The sequence below is a fragment of the Vitis vinifera genome, chromosome 2, assembly GCF_030704535.1.
Source record: "Vitis vinifera cultivar Pinot Noir 40024 chromosome 2, ASM3070453v1".
Classification (NCBI taxonomy): Eukaryota; Viridiplantae; Streptophyta; class Magnoliopsida; order Vitales; family Vitaceae; genus Vitis; species Vitis vinifera.
Window position 1 is genome coordinate 8,446,915 of NC_081806.1, and position 14,888 is coordinate 8,461,802.

The 14,888-nt window shown below is 35.6% G+C and overlaps 1 protein-coding gene and 1 non-coding gene across 3 annotated transcripts; one reads left to right on the forward strand and one right to left on the reverse strand.

Annotated features, from left to right (window-relative positions):
• Positions 1-1,719: 1,719 nt before the first annotated feature.
• LOC100245421 (aluminum-activated malate transporter 12) lies at positions 1,720-14,358 on the forward strand. Of its 2 annotated transcripts, none has more exons than XM_002278558.4 (7): positions 1,720-2,233; positions 11,318-11,632; positions 11,960-12,100; positions 12,385-12,657; positions 12,833-12,954; positions 13,351-13,494; positions 13,615-14,358. In XM_002278558.4, exons 2-7 carry the CDS (start codon positions 11,320-11,322, stop codon positions 14,242-14,244), a joined length of 1,623 nt encoding a protein of 540 aa, XP_002278594.2. In that variant the 5' UTR covers positions 1,720-2,233; positions 11,318-11,319; the 3' UTR covers positions 14,245-14,358. The 2 variants fall into 2 exon arrangements, with proteins under 2 accessions (XP_002278594.2, XP_010663706.1); XM_010665404.3 differs by lacking the exon at positions 1,720-2,233 and adding an exon at positions 9,626-9,755.
• A 131-nt stretch (positions 14,359-14,489) lies between these two features.
• On the reverse strand, positions 14,490-14,561 carry TRNAC-GCA (transfer RNA cysteine (anticodon GCA)). The gene has a single exon. It is a non-coding gene; the product is annotated as a tRNA-Cys (tRNA).
• Positions 14,562-14,888: the final 327 nt, after the last annotated feature.

Consider the following 14,888-nt stretch of genomic DNA (forward strand, 5'->3'; position numbering starts at 1 on the left):
CGTTAGTATGTGACATCAACATTCTTTAATTTAGCGACATTACTTTGTGATAGTCTATTCCTCTTGGAATGCAGAAGGTAGTGTATTCTTTATCCCTTTTGGCAGGGATAAAAATTCTATTTAGAAAGACCAGCTTTAAGACATTTATTTAGGAGCCAAAGAGGAATCAAATGATCATTCAATTTAGCTCCCTTGGTTAAGGGGTTAAATCCCTGTTAGTGTTGCTCCATACCTTCCCTTGGCCTCATGTACACGAGCAATGAGTTCAGTGGGTCTGCCTTGATGGCTCCCTTAGTCAGTTTCCATACATTCTACTGTTTGCCTTCAAGGGATCTCATCAGTCATCCTTTACTATCATTGCTTGACAGAAGTCCACTTTTCTTAACTTATGAATTCCTTGAGATCCAGAATATTTGCACTTCACTATATATAAAGCATGAGGCCTAAAATTCATACATAATATTTTTAATTGGTTCCACTTTTTGGCATGTATCAACTGATTCCTACATACCATCATTACGTTTAGATCATATGGATATTTTTAAGTCTCAAAACTTGGTTTGTATGCTTGATGTTGATTGTTGGGTTGATTCATGATATTGCATAATTTTTTGATATAAAAAAATTTGAAAGCAAGCTTTAATTTTATTTTAATTGAAAGATTAAAAATTTATAGTTAGTATATATCAATACAGTTGTTGATGACTTATTTTTTTGAATGATGATTAAAATTATTATTTTTTGACAATTTGATAGAAAAATGGAATCAAACTCAGCACCATTATCTTCTCAAGATCCAACCACAAATTCACAATCAAATAGAGACAAGACCGACCTTGCATGAAACCATGTTTTCGAATAAAGATATGAAAATTGAAGGAAAGTTCTCATATGTTTGTATTGGAAAAAAATTGTGAAATTTGGAGGAATTTATAAAATGAAACAACACCTTACTAAAGTGAAATGTGATATTGGACCATGTAAATTGATTTATCTTGATGTTAGATTTTGAATGAAAAAATCTTTATAAAAGTTTGTGAAATCTAAGAAGGCAATGTAGACCTTTCATTTTGTCATTTTAGTACATATTATTCAGGATTGCCCTTATTCATCCCTTGCTACCTCATTCCACAATGTGGTTAAGTCTCCCGTGTAATTTTTTCAATCACTATCTTTGGATTTTCTTTGGGGACGTGTTGGAGGATTTTTAGAGATTCTTAATATGATAATTCTATGACTTAGGATTTTTTTAGCTTAAAATTTATTTAATAGTAATTTTAGTATATTTAGATTTGACTCTATTTTTTTTAATGGCTTGGTTTTAGGATTTTACGAGTTTGAATTGATTTTGATTCTTGTTTGTGTATGGATCATTTTGATATTTAATTGCACGTTAGGTAATTTGATTTTCGTACAAGATTTGGAAATTATGATATTTAATTATATCAGTTTGATATTTTAATTGTTAATGGCCTAATTTTGATTTCTTAATTTTTGGTTCATGAAAGTTATTTTTAATTTTTGAATGCATATGAATACATTTATATTTTATTTTGCATGGAACTAATATTACTTTCATTTCTTTCATGAATTGATTTTATATTTTTTGGTTCTAGAGAGAGAATTATGAGGGAAGCATCTGTGGGGAGGAGAAGGGAAGTTTCATTTTCTGTTGGAGACCATGCATGATTTTCTCGGGAAAAACTTTATCTGAATGAGAGAAGGATTATCACCAGCAGCATTTGCGGGATTCATTGAACGGCACGACCATCAAGTCCTCAAGGATCGTCAACGCACCGTCAGTTCCTCATCCAGAAGTGGCGCATGACCAGATTCTCCTTGATCATCGATTGCTTCTCCACTCCATTGATTTCCCCATCGCACGAGCTTCGGCATCAGTATGGTACATAATCAGCATCATGTCTACACCGATATCTCCTCTAAAAGGTGCTTTACATGCTGATTATTACCAGAAGAAGATCTCTGTACGCAATACATCTGCTTTGGTCATCTCTGCAGACTACGCATCAGATGATCATCAGCAGCAGGACTAGGGTAGATCTTCATCTGATCATCACAGCGAGATCATTTTTCATTTTATTTTTTTGGGTGCGCATCACCTTCATTGAGGAAGAGCAGAGGAGAGGGAAAACTGGGATTCTTTGGTGGTTTTTGGAAGGAGACACAGCTCACTTGAAGCTAAGATAGCACGGATTGGGAGGAGGCTCTCCAGGTGAGGTTACTGTAATCTCCATGTCTTTCATTTTTTACACTGCTTTACTCTCATTTTTAGCCAATTCTCTGAGCATTATTTGTTGTTTGGGTGTGATAACAAGCGATTATATGTTGTCTTGCTGATCTTGGATTGACTGCAAACTTCACACTGTTTTGTTCTCCTATTTCTTTCGGTTTAAATCTGATGATGAATTTGAATCTGGACTTACATTTGATGCTCGATACTTGGAAGTTATATCCAGTTTTTGTTTAAGATTTATTCTGGCTCCTTCTCTGCTTTAGGCTCATTGATTTCAGCATGAAATGAGGCCTTATTTAATGGATTGTTTGTTGCTTTGGGCATGCTCTATTTTAGGCTATTTCTTTCTCTGTTCCTGGTATTAGTTTGTGTTTGTGCATCTGGCATGCACCCTTGGTCTAGACTTTGTCCCCTTGTTCTGGATGCTGGAGTGAGTCTTCTTCCTGTTCTTCCTCGTATTCCTGTTGGTGTGCCACTTGGGTGAATGCTTGTAGTCTGGTCTTTGCAACTATTTCTTCAAACAAAATTCTGGAGGCACAGTTTCAGTGGGAGCTAACCTCTGGGGTTGATGGAAAGGAGGTTCTCCAGTGACAGGATGGCATTTGTACGAGTTGTTCATGAAGCAAACTGGATGAACGAAATGGGAGAACAGCTTTGCACAAGGACATTTCAAAGTTGTCTTCCAGCATGTGTGGGCGTGATGTACGGATACTACCCAAGATTAGAATGACACTGAGGCTTCTGAAGGTCAGATGCATGACCTAGTGCCGATGGTTAATCTGCTGTGGGAGATGCCTGCTTTTGACATGTCATGTCGTAAGTGAATGGGTACAGGGAGTCTTTTCTAAAAGGTGTTAATAGCAGTACTGGCTATGATCTCAAGCCAAAATTGTACAAGCTTTGGTTGGAAAGCTAAAAAATCTAGTGGCGTAGACTTTCATTCATCCAAGAAAAAATTGCTCTTCTATATGTGCAACAGCTATCGAGATATGGTGTACTGTAACAAAAAGCCCTTTCATCTCAAAGATATTCAGAACGAGGGACCTTATGACCAAGAATGATGCCAAAGTGGCCAATCGCCAAGTGGCCACATGGAGAATTTCTGCTTACTTAGAAAATTCTCCTCAGTTGGAAAGAGCACTCAGACTGATTCCAAGCTTTGATTTTGGGTGGAATGATAGGTGCACCGTGGACACAAAGTTGTAAATGAATGCTGCCACCATTGGATACGTCCTAGCTAGAACCCACCATGGCAAGAATTGTGTTGCTAAAGATTTACATGGAAATGCCTGTCATTTTCGACTGTTTTTTTTTTTTTAGGCTAACCTAGACGTCATCTACTCAGATGGAATATTTTTTTTGTTAGTTCCAGGAGATTAGAAGCTGGAGCAATGCATGAAAATATCCTAGTGTTTCTCCTCGAGCGGACAGTAACTTCTTCACAGTGCATGCACTAGCTGCAGTAATGGATGATTTCCAGAATCCCGAGCCCCACTCCTGCATTTGACCTCCACCCAAGAAATCCCAAAAAACCTTACCAGCAAGCAGAAGAACATCAGAAAAATGATTCAGAGAAGCTCCCTTGCAGATTATCTATATTATTGGCATTTTCATGAGGATCATGCTCACATATTCGTAAACAAAGGAAGTCAAATGGGACATCCGAGGTTGAGACTCGTCTTGATAGCCGAAAGGCCCAACTGGAAGAGGAGATAAAGACGATCCAGTATCTCGGGAAAGCAAAAATCATATTGCTGTGGTGCTAGTAGTAAATGATCTCGACTGTGATGATCTGAGTTCAATCTGCCATAGCCAGCTTGATATCTCAGTTCGAAGAGAACTATGTGCACCCGTCCATGTAGAAATTCAGCAGCCAGGTGGTTGAGAAATGCCTCAAGCATCTCGAAGAGATACAGGCTGAAATACAGGCAAGCTGACAGAGAATTAATGGAAATTTTGGACTTCCAGAAAATTCCCATAAACTGGTCTCGCCTACTTAGGATGAATTGGAGCAAATGGAGGTTTCGGCTACAGCGATGATGGGATCTAAGGGACACACCGAGGCATCAAAGATACCTATTCACAGTGCAAACTACATGGCAAAATGTTTGGGGAACCACTATCCCTTTCTTTTCCGTAGCCACAATGGAACAGCTGCCCATGAATTCATTTTTGGCTTATTGGCTTAAGAGACTTCTTGAGTGGGATATCACCCAGAGGCATTCCTGACTTTTGTGAGAGGCCAAAAGTCAAAACTAATAATTCATGGTGAAGATTACCAAGTCCAGCCAGTGCCCAAGAACTTGTATTCACCATGCTACACCTTCACAGAGAAGAGTTCTGGAGGAGCTTCTTGACGGCATCTTGTACACTCTGGAGTTTGTTCCTGATAGGAAAAGCATAGCCATTGATGAAAGACCTTCGGTGAGTGATGAAGACATGGGTTTTGTGGCCTCTCCTTTGCGTTCATTGACACCATCTCGATCTGAATTCAGGTGGGGCGACACCACATCCTATAATGCGAAGAAAAAGTGAATATTGTATATTCTAAGTTGCGTGCTCTGACAGAAAATTTTCAATGCCGAAGTGAGAATATGAGGGTAGCAGATTCTGGATAAGATCTCATTCAGCAAGTTCTATGGCGAGGTGAGGACTATGTGGACTGCTGTCGTTATATGGTTGTATTCCAATGTGAAAGCTTCTGAATTCAGCTGGTATGAAGATGTGATCCTTGATACATGCTGTCAGAATATTGCTTCAAGTGATGAGATATGGAATTCTGTAGTCGAGCATTTCTTGCAAGACTATGATGAGGAGATCAACAAACAAAATCCATTAGGAGTGAATGGTGAGCTTGCACTTGCTTTTGGTGAGTTGTTGAAGAAATTATGGTCCTCTGGCCGGACACCAGTTGCACCACGTGTATTTAAGGGAAAACTTGCTCGATTGGTTCCTCAGTTCAGTGGGTATAATCAGCATAATTCTCAAGAACTTCTCGCTTTCTTACTGGATGATCTGGAGCTTACATTTGGGAGTGGGAACTGGGAAGACGCTTGGTTAAGCTTTGTGCAGGATTTAATCTGGTAATATAAGAACAAGAGGAAAGCAATCCGGCAGACCATCAACCTGAAGTTGACGAAGCAAAAGCAGTCAATGTGGACCTTTCAATAAAATCTGGATCAGTTTCAGGTGACCTCAGTGACTGTGGCGCACAAGAGGAAGGCAAAAAAGATATGGAAGAGGAATGCTCCCTGTTCTGCATGATGCCGCATTGGGCCCGCTTCTTAGCCTCAGCATTACCAGGACCTTTCTATTCCCATTCCTATGTGCACACAACTCATTCTGCATGGCCAAAAATTTTCTAAAACTGTTTTCAACTGAAATAAATCCCAGTTTTCTCAAAAACTTCCTTATTAGGCGTCTTTAGAATAACAAATTTCAGTTTTAATAACCATTTTCCTTCCCGCATGCACTTTTGTTATTTTCTTTAATTTGCAATAATTTTTCCGATTCTTCTCAATTTTAATGAATGAATAAATTCTATAATTTCAAATAAAGGAAATTTATCCAAATTTCTATGATCCTTTTGCATGATCATTAGGAAAATGTGATTTATGGAATTAATCCATACAAAAATAAATCAGGTAACGATGTTGCCCAACATACGTGTTATTTTCTTGTGATTGTTAATTATGATTAATATGCTCATTGACCAATGATTGATCTCTACTTTACTTTATGACTTGAATGAGATTATTTTATATCTATTTTTATGAGCTAACCCTATTTCTATGAAGCACTCTCATTCGCTACTGAGGTACACCCCCTCCAACATCTTGCTTATTTATTCTCTTTTATTACATAGTTTTGCTATATCTTATGATTGCTTTGGAATTCATAGATTAATTAATTAATTGTCATAATTACTTTGACCTAATTAGTATGACCTATTTTAGGGATTAAAGGGGTGCTACCTTATGACACCTTCCCAAAGAGTAATTTGACCCTTGGATTTAGACTGGTTTCACTAAAAAAACGAGTCTCGTCATCAAGTAAGAATGCACATGAAAAATGTGGATCCATAGTAGGGTAAGAAGCTTATGAATATAAACATTTGTATGGTCCTAATGTATCGTAGTTTGAAAGAGATATATGAGAATACAAAGAAGATATTTAAGAAATGCAAAATCCCACAAGTAGTGGAAAAAGGGAAAAAAAAAAATCAATAATGGATAAGTATTTTGCACTAAGAAGTACTTCATGAGCTCAACCTTTCATTAAGAGTGTATTAGCTAGTAAAAAAGTTATTTCAAGAGCAGATATGACAGTTGAAAAATTCTTTTATGATGGATGCATTTCTACTAATGTTGTGAATTTCTTGTACTTTAGATCAATGTTAGAGACCAATGTTGGATGTTATAGTTGCAATAGATCTTGGATAAAAAGGTTTAACTTACCATCAATTATGAATTAATCCTCAAAAAGGAAGTTTAATTGCTGGTGAACTCTTATCATGAGTGTGGGTAAAAGTTAGGTATACGATTATGGGTCATAACATACAATGAACACTTGATTTCCTTGTTTATTTACCTTAAGAAATATCATTTGCGAAATTATTGATATTTTGAATATTATGAAGAATACAACTAATTTGTTTTGGTTATTTGAGGAGATAGTTGAATGGTACGTTATGTTCAAGCAATGTAGTTCATATGCTCACTAATAATGTAACAAATTATATGGATGCAAGAAGGTTGATTTTTGAGAAGTAGAAACATATCAATTAGACTCCTTGTGCAGTTCATTGTCTTAATTTAATATTTAAGAATGTTGGTAAGTTGGACCATGTTGTTGAACTCACAAGACGTGCATCAAAGGTAACAAATTTTGTATATAATCATGTTACTTTGTTAAATTGGTTAAGAAAAAGAGAAAGATGAGTAGAGATTTTACGACCCGATGCAACTTGCTTTGCTATCACATTCATTACATTAAAAAGTATTTATGATTATAGCATGATTTGCAAGCTCGAGTGACTAATAAGTTTTTTGTAGATTCTAAATATTCGAAAAATAATAAAAGTAAAGTTGTAGTTTTTATCATCTTGGATAACAAATTTTGGAATGATTTTCTTATAGTTGTGAAGTTCATGGTTCCATTTGTGCATTTATTGTTCATTATTGATTATGTTGAAGACCTTCAATGAGATATATCTATAAAGGCATATATAGGGTTAGTTAAAGCATCAAGAAATTGTTTAATTACAATAAAAGACTATACAAGTCTTATACATAAATCATAGAGCAACGATAAGATTGACAATTACACAAAAACACATTCATGTAGCAACTTTTTGGTTGAATTCATGTTTCTAATATGATCAGGAAAATTTTTCTATTACGCCAACAATTATTAGAGGTATAATGGATGTTATTGATAAGAAAACTATGAAAGTCAAATATAAAGTGATGAATGAATTGAGATTGTTTCATGATTGAGTATAAAATTTTGGAAGAGAGCTTGCTTGTTCTTCACATAATACACTTCAACCAAGTAAAAGATAATTAATTAATTGTTTACTATTTTTCATTGTTAAACTATTTAGTATGCTTTAAAATATAAATTATTATATTTTAAAACTTGCTAATTTTTTTCCTATTTTTAATGTGAAAATGATAACTAGATAAATAATGGAGGCTCTGTGGATATAGTGCACCAAATTTGCAAAAGTCGGCAATTCAAATACTGAGTCAAACTTCACCATTTTTCAAATATGAGAGAAATTGGAATGTGTTTGAACGTGTACAACCCAAAAAGCAAAAGGTCCCATGATCCCTACTTTTTGATATGCTTGTGATAAATTCTCCTTAACCGATTTGTTCATATTGATACAATTATTTTGTAATTAATATTTTGTTAGACTAATATTTTATTTTATGTTTTTAACATACATATTCTACTATAATGACTTACTATGGTTATACATGTTACCAATAAAGTTATGTGATATATATTTTTATTTTTGTAAGTAGGTTTGAGAATGAAATTTTCCCTTATAATATTTTAATCAGGTTTAGATAATACTATAAAATTTATAAATTTAATATAGAAAATAAAAATTATATTTTTGACGAAATTTTATCACTAAAGATATTTCCCAATAAAACATCTCTATTGTTGAATGTTTTCGTATCATCTACAACAAATTTGTAAATAACTTGTAATACATTTTGGAGATGAAATTGGTTTGTTAACGAAAAGATTTGATAGTGAAATAAATTTAGTATTGTTAATTATTTATGACTTCTAGAACAAATTTTTTTTTAATGACAAAACTTTTTATTTTTGTTGAGAAAAAAACCTGCAAGGTCAAAATTTCTATTTCATCAAAAAAAAAAAAAAAAAAAAACTTTGAGCAATAAAACAATACTTCTGCCAAGATATTTTTAATTTTTATATATAAAGATTAAATAATTTAAAAATGTATAAATTTCTAATTAATTTTAATTGTATTTGATTTTTTTTAAAGCGTTTTCTTAATGCAAGCAAATATGAGATAATTATTTTTTTTAATATAATTTTTTACTTTTCTTACTACTTTCCAAAAATCAAACATATATAACCTTAAGACAGATGGTTTTAAAGGAATTAATAAAGTTATAATATATGTCTACCATATAAGTATTTGATTAAATTTTAAATCAATGGAGACTGAATTCCCTTAATCTCTACAATCAATATCCTCACATAGCTTATAGAAATTGCCCTTATATGCTTGTTTCAAGAAGCTAGAAATGAACAAATTAGCATAGGTTTTATGCTTAGAAATTTAGAAAATTTATTCAATGATTACTAGGATCATTACATCCTTATTATTCTCTCTAATATTATATCACAACATCTATTCTATCTTTACTAGGTCATTCAACTTTACACATCAAATCTCCAAAATTCTAAATTTAACTTTCTTTGAATTTATTTAGACCAAAAATAGCTACTCAAACAATTAGTTTTTCATTCTAAAAATATAATGTTTCAATCTCAAAATCTCAACCCTTTGAATTACTCATTTGAACCTTATAGGGTTACAATCATCATCTCCAAGCCCCTCTCCCACCTCTTCTACTCAACACCTCGCTTTTCACAAATGTATCTCATGTGAAAAGAACTCATCACATACATTAGATGGTCAAACAAAAGAAAGATTGACACTTTTTCTTGTACGTTTTCCATTATTCACCTTATCTTTTTAACTTTTTTCATCTCGATCTTCATTGTTTTCTTGTACTTTACCTTTCACTTTTTATTCGTGTCTTAATTTTCAAGATCCGAATGAAGCCTTGAGAATCATCTTTAAATTTGGGGAAATAAGTAGAGGTATAAATGTTCACGGTTCTATACAGTGCAAATGGCCATTGTTGCAGTCACTAAGCTTCTCACCCTCCAGTGAGCCGAGTCCTCGGTCATCCTGAGCAGGCAGCCTCCCTTTGATATATTTCAAGTATGAATATTGCTCAAAATCATTAAAATTTTTATAAGGTTTTAAGCTTTTATGTTCCTTTTTATTTTAATTTTTAATTTTTTAGTAATGTTGTCTGTCTACTAATGTATATCATTCTTACATATGGGTTTTTTCCTTTCTTTTTTTCCTTTTTTTTCCCTTTCAATTAGAAAAATAGATTGAGTGATAATGAGTTTGAGTCGGTAGCAAAAAATGATTCATCTAAAGGAAGCTTGAGATTGTAGAGTCTAACAAGCAACGACTAGCAATTAAGGAGGATCCAGGTGTGAGCCAACAGAAGTGCCACATGGCAAGAGCTGGACTACATATATTGTTGAGGAGAAGGGAAGGGAGTTCAGAGTGCACGAGAGAAAGCACATAAGTGAAAATGAGGCCCAGCTGTTTGAGAACACACTGGACTTCTTTTTCTCACATTGTTAGGTTAACTAGAAGCTTTGCATTCCTTTTCTGGCCCGCTAGCTAGCACTATTGCCAACACCTTTTTACTCGTGACCCATGTATGGTTTCATGTAGCTTGGCTGCAGGTAGTTTGTGAATTTAAGTTTAGTCAACCTGGGGGTGGTGCACCACTGACCTAACTACAAACATGACTCACCGCCCTATTCTCAATGCCACACCTAACCATCCCCACATTCCAAAGGCAAATGCACCAAGTTTGAGAGTCCTGGTTGAGTCTTAATGTTTTGGCATTCATCTTTTAATTAACAGAAAGTAATTCTTGAGAAGGTGATCTCTTTTCTTTCGAGATTAATGTAAATGGGGTGAAGGATATTTGCAGATGGTTAGAAGCTTAAGACTATATATTCTTAAATTTTCTTTGAAAAATTAAGAATATTTGTGTATTATATATGTTTTTTTTTAATTATGTCATGATCTTATTCAGGACCACAATACCTTTATTTTCCACCAAATTTTGTTGTCTCCTCCAGCAAATGCATCTCCCCGGCGACGACCGCCCCTCCCCCCTTACTTTTTTCAAGTACAAATATTTTAGACAGCCTAATGTACCCTAAGGAAATTAAGAAACTGGCAAGCTGGTGTCTTTCCATTCAAGGCTTTCCTTTATGCCTCAATCATGCCTTACAAACTTAGGGATGCCACATTTAATGATGGATTATAGAAACCTTTTATTGGTTACCCACTTCATAAAGAAACATTTCTAGTCAAATTGGGTTTCCTCTTTGCAATTGACTTTAGGCCCTTATGAAAGCTACCCATCTTTAATATCTCCCTCTACTTTAATGGAGGGCATGTGATCACAGGAGAGGAACATCACCACCTCTCCCTCTCAATATAAAGTAGCACCAGCAGCTGAGAGGAAGGTGGGGTTTCTCACAATACGCCAAAAAGATCCCCACCGGCCACCCAAAAACATCAGTCCTTTTTTAAATATTTTCCTTATCATGGCTGCATGGTCTCACTTCTAAACTGAAAAACAAACGCCTCCTAGAATCATCTGGCCTATTGCCTTGAGCTTCCATTCATTTATTTACTATTTCTTCCCCGAAAACTAAGTATCTCTGGTATTGTTTCATGTTAAGGAATGTTCTCTGCATTTCTTGGGGGCTTAAATATTGCGATGGCCGGAGATGCGGTGTCTGGAATAAGTGGGGAAGATGGGAAGAAAAGTGTTGCAGTTTTTGCTGAGAAAATGAGGGTGTTGCCATGTCTGGTGTGGCAAAGGATTTCCAAGGTTGGACGAGACGATCCGAAAAGGGTGATTCACTCTCTGAAAGTCGGTGTGTCTTTGACACTGGTTTCCTTGTTGTACCTAATGGAGCCATTGTTTAAAGGCATTGGAGAAAATGCCATTTGGGCTGTCATGACTGTGGTGGTTGTGCTTGAGTTCACTGCAGGTTTGTATTTTCCATGAAATGGCTTGTGTAAGTGTGATTAGTCAAATTTTATTCCCACCAAGGCCTTATTTGGAAAGGTTTTCAGTTGCCTGAAAGCATATTTTCACTGCCAAAATGTTTTACCCACCCTTGTTTGATCATCTCCTATAAAACACTTTCAATAGTATATCAAAACTGTTTCTGAATCTGGGACAGAAATTTTTTAATTATGTGGATCTTTTTGCAGAAGCACTTCACTGTAAAGTAGATTAGCACAAAGCTTTTTACTTCAAATTATATGAAGAGATACTAATTATTTATTTGTATTTGGATTTTAACAAATGATAGGAGCAACTCTATGCAAAGGACTGAATAGAGGCCTCGGGACGGTGTTAGCGGGTTCATTGGCATTTTTGATGGAGTATATTGCAACTTCCTCTGGCCATGTATTTCGAGCTGTTTTCATTGGAACTGCAGTTTTTCTGACTGGTATAACTTTCACCCAGAAACCCACCCTTTGACATTGAATGATTCTATGTGGAATAATATGCAGTAAATTTGTATTTATTGGCACTTCAAAGATCAATGAAGAAGGTCTTGAGAGTCTCCATTGTTGGAAAATAGAAGGCATTTTTAGGATCTCAATGTACAATGGACTGATTCAATCTCTGCAGCACATCCAAATTCATGCCCATTTATCATTTTTTTTATTTAAATTTTCTAAGAATTAAAGCATACCTTTTGTTTACCTAATGTTCTTTTCGCCCTAACAGGAGCAGTAGCTACATATATAAGGTTCTTCCCCTTCATAAAGAAGAATTATGACTACGGTGTCGTGATATTTATCTTGACCTTTAATTTGATAACTGTGTCGAGCTACCGGGTAGACAATGTGTTGCAGTTAGCACACGAGCGCTTCTACACCATTGTCATTGGCTGTGCCATCTGCCTTTTTATGAGCCTTTTGATTTTCCCAAATTGGTCTGGGGAAGCCCTCCACAATTCCATGGTGTGCAAGCTTGAAGGGCTAGCAAAATCAGTCGAAGGTATGTTGTATTTTTAAGGCTTCAGAGTATAACCTAGGCTGAGAAACCATAGAAATCCCATTACTTGGCTGAGCTCAATGCATAATTTCTTCTTCTTTACAACTAAAATTCAACTCCATCCAAACCACCAAGACTCTTGCTTCATGGCATATTCTAAAATTCCAAAACCTTGCAGCTTGTGTGGATGAATACTTCAATAATGCTGAGGAACAAGAAAAGAAGGATGAACCATCAGAGGACCCCATTTACAAAGGTTACAAGGCAGTCTTGGACTCAAAATCCACAGAGGAGACCCTGGTAACTTCTTTATTTTTCTAATTGAGTTTATATAGGTTATGTTTGGTTCCAAAAAGAATCAAGAAAAGAAAAAAATATATTTAAAAAAATAGTTTTGTCAAAGTTGATTTAACAGTAGAAAATACTAAAAAAATCAAGTATAATTAAAATTATTTAGAATTTTATGCATTTTTAAATTATTTAATCTTTAAATGACAAAAGAAAATAAACCAAATGAGCTTAAGTATATAAAAATAATTTATTTAATTTACTTTTTCTTTTTTATACTTTTCCTTCCTATTTTTTTTCCTTCAATTTTTCGAAACCAAACATAACCTTAGTTTTATCCCGAATACACATTAGCTCTTTTATATATGTTCTTTGCAGTAACGGGCATTGAATTTTTGTACTGAGCAGGCATTACATGCGAGTTGGGAACCCAGGCACTCAATTCACTGCTACAGGTTTCCAGGGCAGCAGTATGTGAAATTGGGAGCTGCTCTTCGCCATTTTGGATACACTATCGTAGCTCTACACGGATGTTTGCAAACCGAAATTCAGGTATCATCTGATTCATGCTTGTGTGATCCATATATGTTCTTAATTCTCAAAATCAATTACACTGAATTGGATTACTACATTTCATGCTTGATTCACCATAGATGTTTGTCTTTCTGTTAGACCCCGCATTCAGTCCGAGCCCTCTTCAAAGATCCATGCTTCCAAGTTGCTGCAGAAGTATCAAAAGTTCTCAAGGAGCTTGCCAATTGCATAAGGGCCCGACGCCACTGCGGTCAAGAGCTGCTCTCGGATCATCTCCATGAAGCCTTACAAGACCTCAACACGGCCGTAAAATCCCAGCCCAGGCTCTTCCTTGGCTCCAACAAGAATCAAGCCACTAACATGCTTGCAGTAGCTGCAGCAACAGCACGCCAGAAACGCGAAAAATACTCTGGGGTGTCCTTATCAAGCGTGAAAACAGACAGTTCAGCACTGATGGAATGGAAAAGCAAAAGGGCTTCTGAACAATCTTCAGAGGCAGATAGAAAGGTGTTGAGGCCCACACTAAGCAAGCTTGCCATCACTAGCCTGGAGTTCTCGGAAGCGCTTCCCTTTGCTGCCTTTGCGTCATTGCTAGTAGAGACAGTGGCAAGGCTTGAGCTTGTAATTGCGGAAGTTGAAGAACTGGCGAGGGTAGCGAGCTTCAAAGAGTATAAACCTGATGATGAGTTTGTTGTGATCTGCGAACCATCCCAAATGCGGAATGCTGACACTTTACATTGTAATTTGCCTTCCCATGGGGCAGAATGATAATGTGCGAGGGTTCAGAACTACACTCCTGATGATCTTATGGACTATATGAATGCTTGATTATCAAATAAAAGTGTATCAGTGCTTTTAGTATACAAGATTTTGATTCAGTCACATTGATTAATTACATTAATTCTTCCATTAATCCTAATACATCACAGCTTTTTATGATTAATGTGGTTTCAAATGAGATGATATTTGAGCTGAACACATGATATTGGGGAAAAAAATACAAAAAGAAAAAGAGGGCCCAACCGGGTTCGAACCGGTGACCTCTTGATCTGCAGTCAAATGCTCTACCACTGAGCTATGGACCCATGTTGAGGGCTGTTAGTCTACAAATCTATTTTCTATCTTTGTGATAAAAAAACTCATCTCCAGCTAACACATCGTGCACTGGCCAATGGTTCTCTGCAATCGGCACTGGTCCTACCTGCCTGCATTTACTGCACCAACTTCTTGATTCATACAGATTTTTCTTTGCTCGATTATCATCTAGCTTCTACTTGACAAGTTCACAAAATTAGTGGTAATTTTTAGTGAGTGCTTCAAGTTTTTTTTTAGGATCTTAACAAGTGATTTAGGGACAACAGTAAAGAATAAGGCAGATAGCTACAAGTTTTTTTCATAGGTAGAACCTTCTC

Coding starts and splice junctions, on each gene's coding strand:
- LOC100245421 (XM_002278558.4), top strand. CDS start 11,320: ATGTTCTCTGCATTTCTTGGGGGCTTAAATATTGCGATGGCCGGAGAT. Junction 12,101..12,384: donor AACTGCAGTTTTTCTGACTG/GTATAACTTTCA, acceptor TCGCCCTAACAG/GAGCAGTAGCTACATATATA. Junction 12,658..12,832: donor GCTAGCAAAATCAGTCGAAG/GTATGTTGTATT, acceptor AAAACCTTGCAG/CTTGTGTGGATGAATACTTC.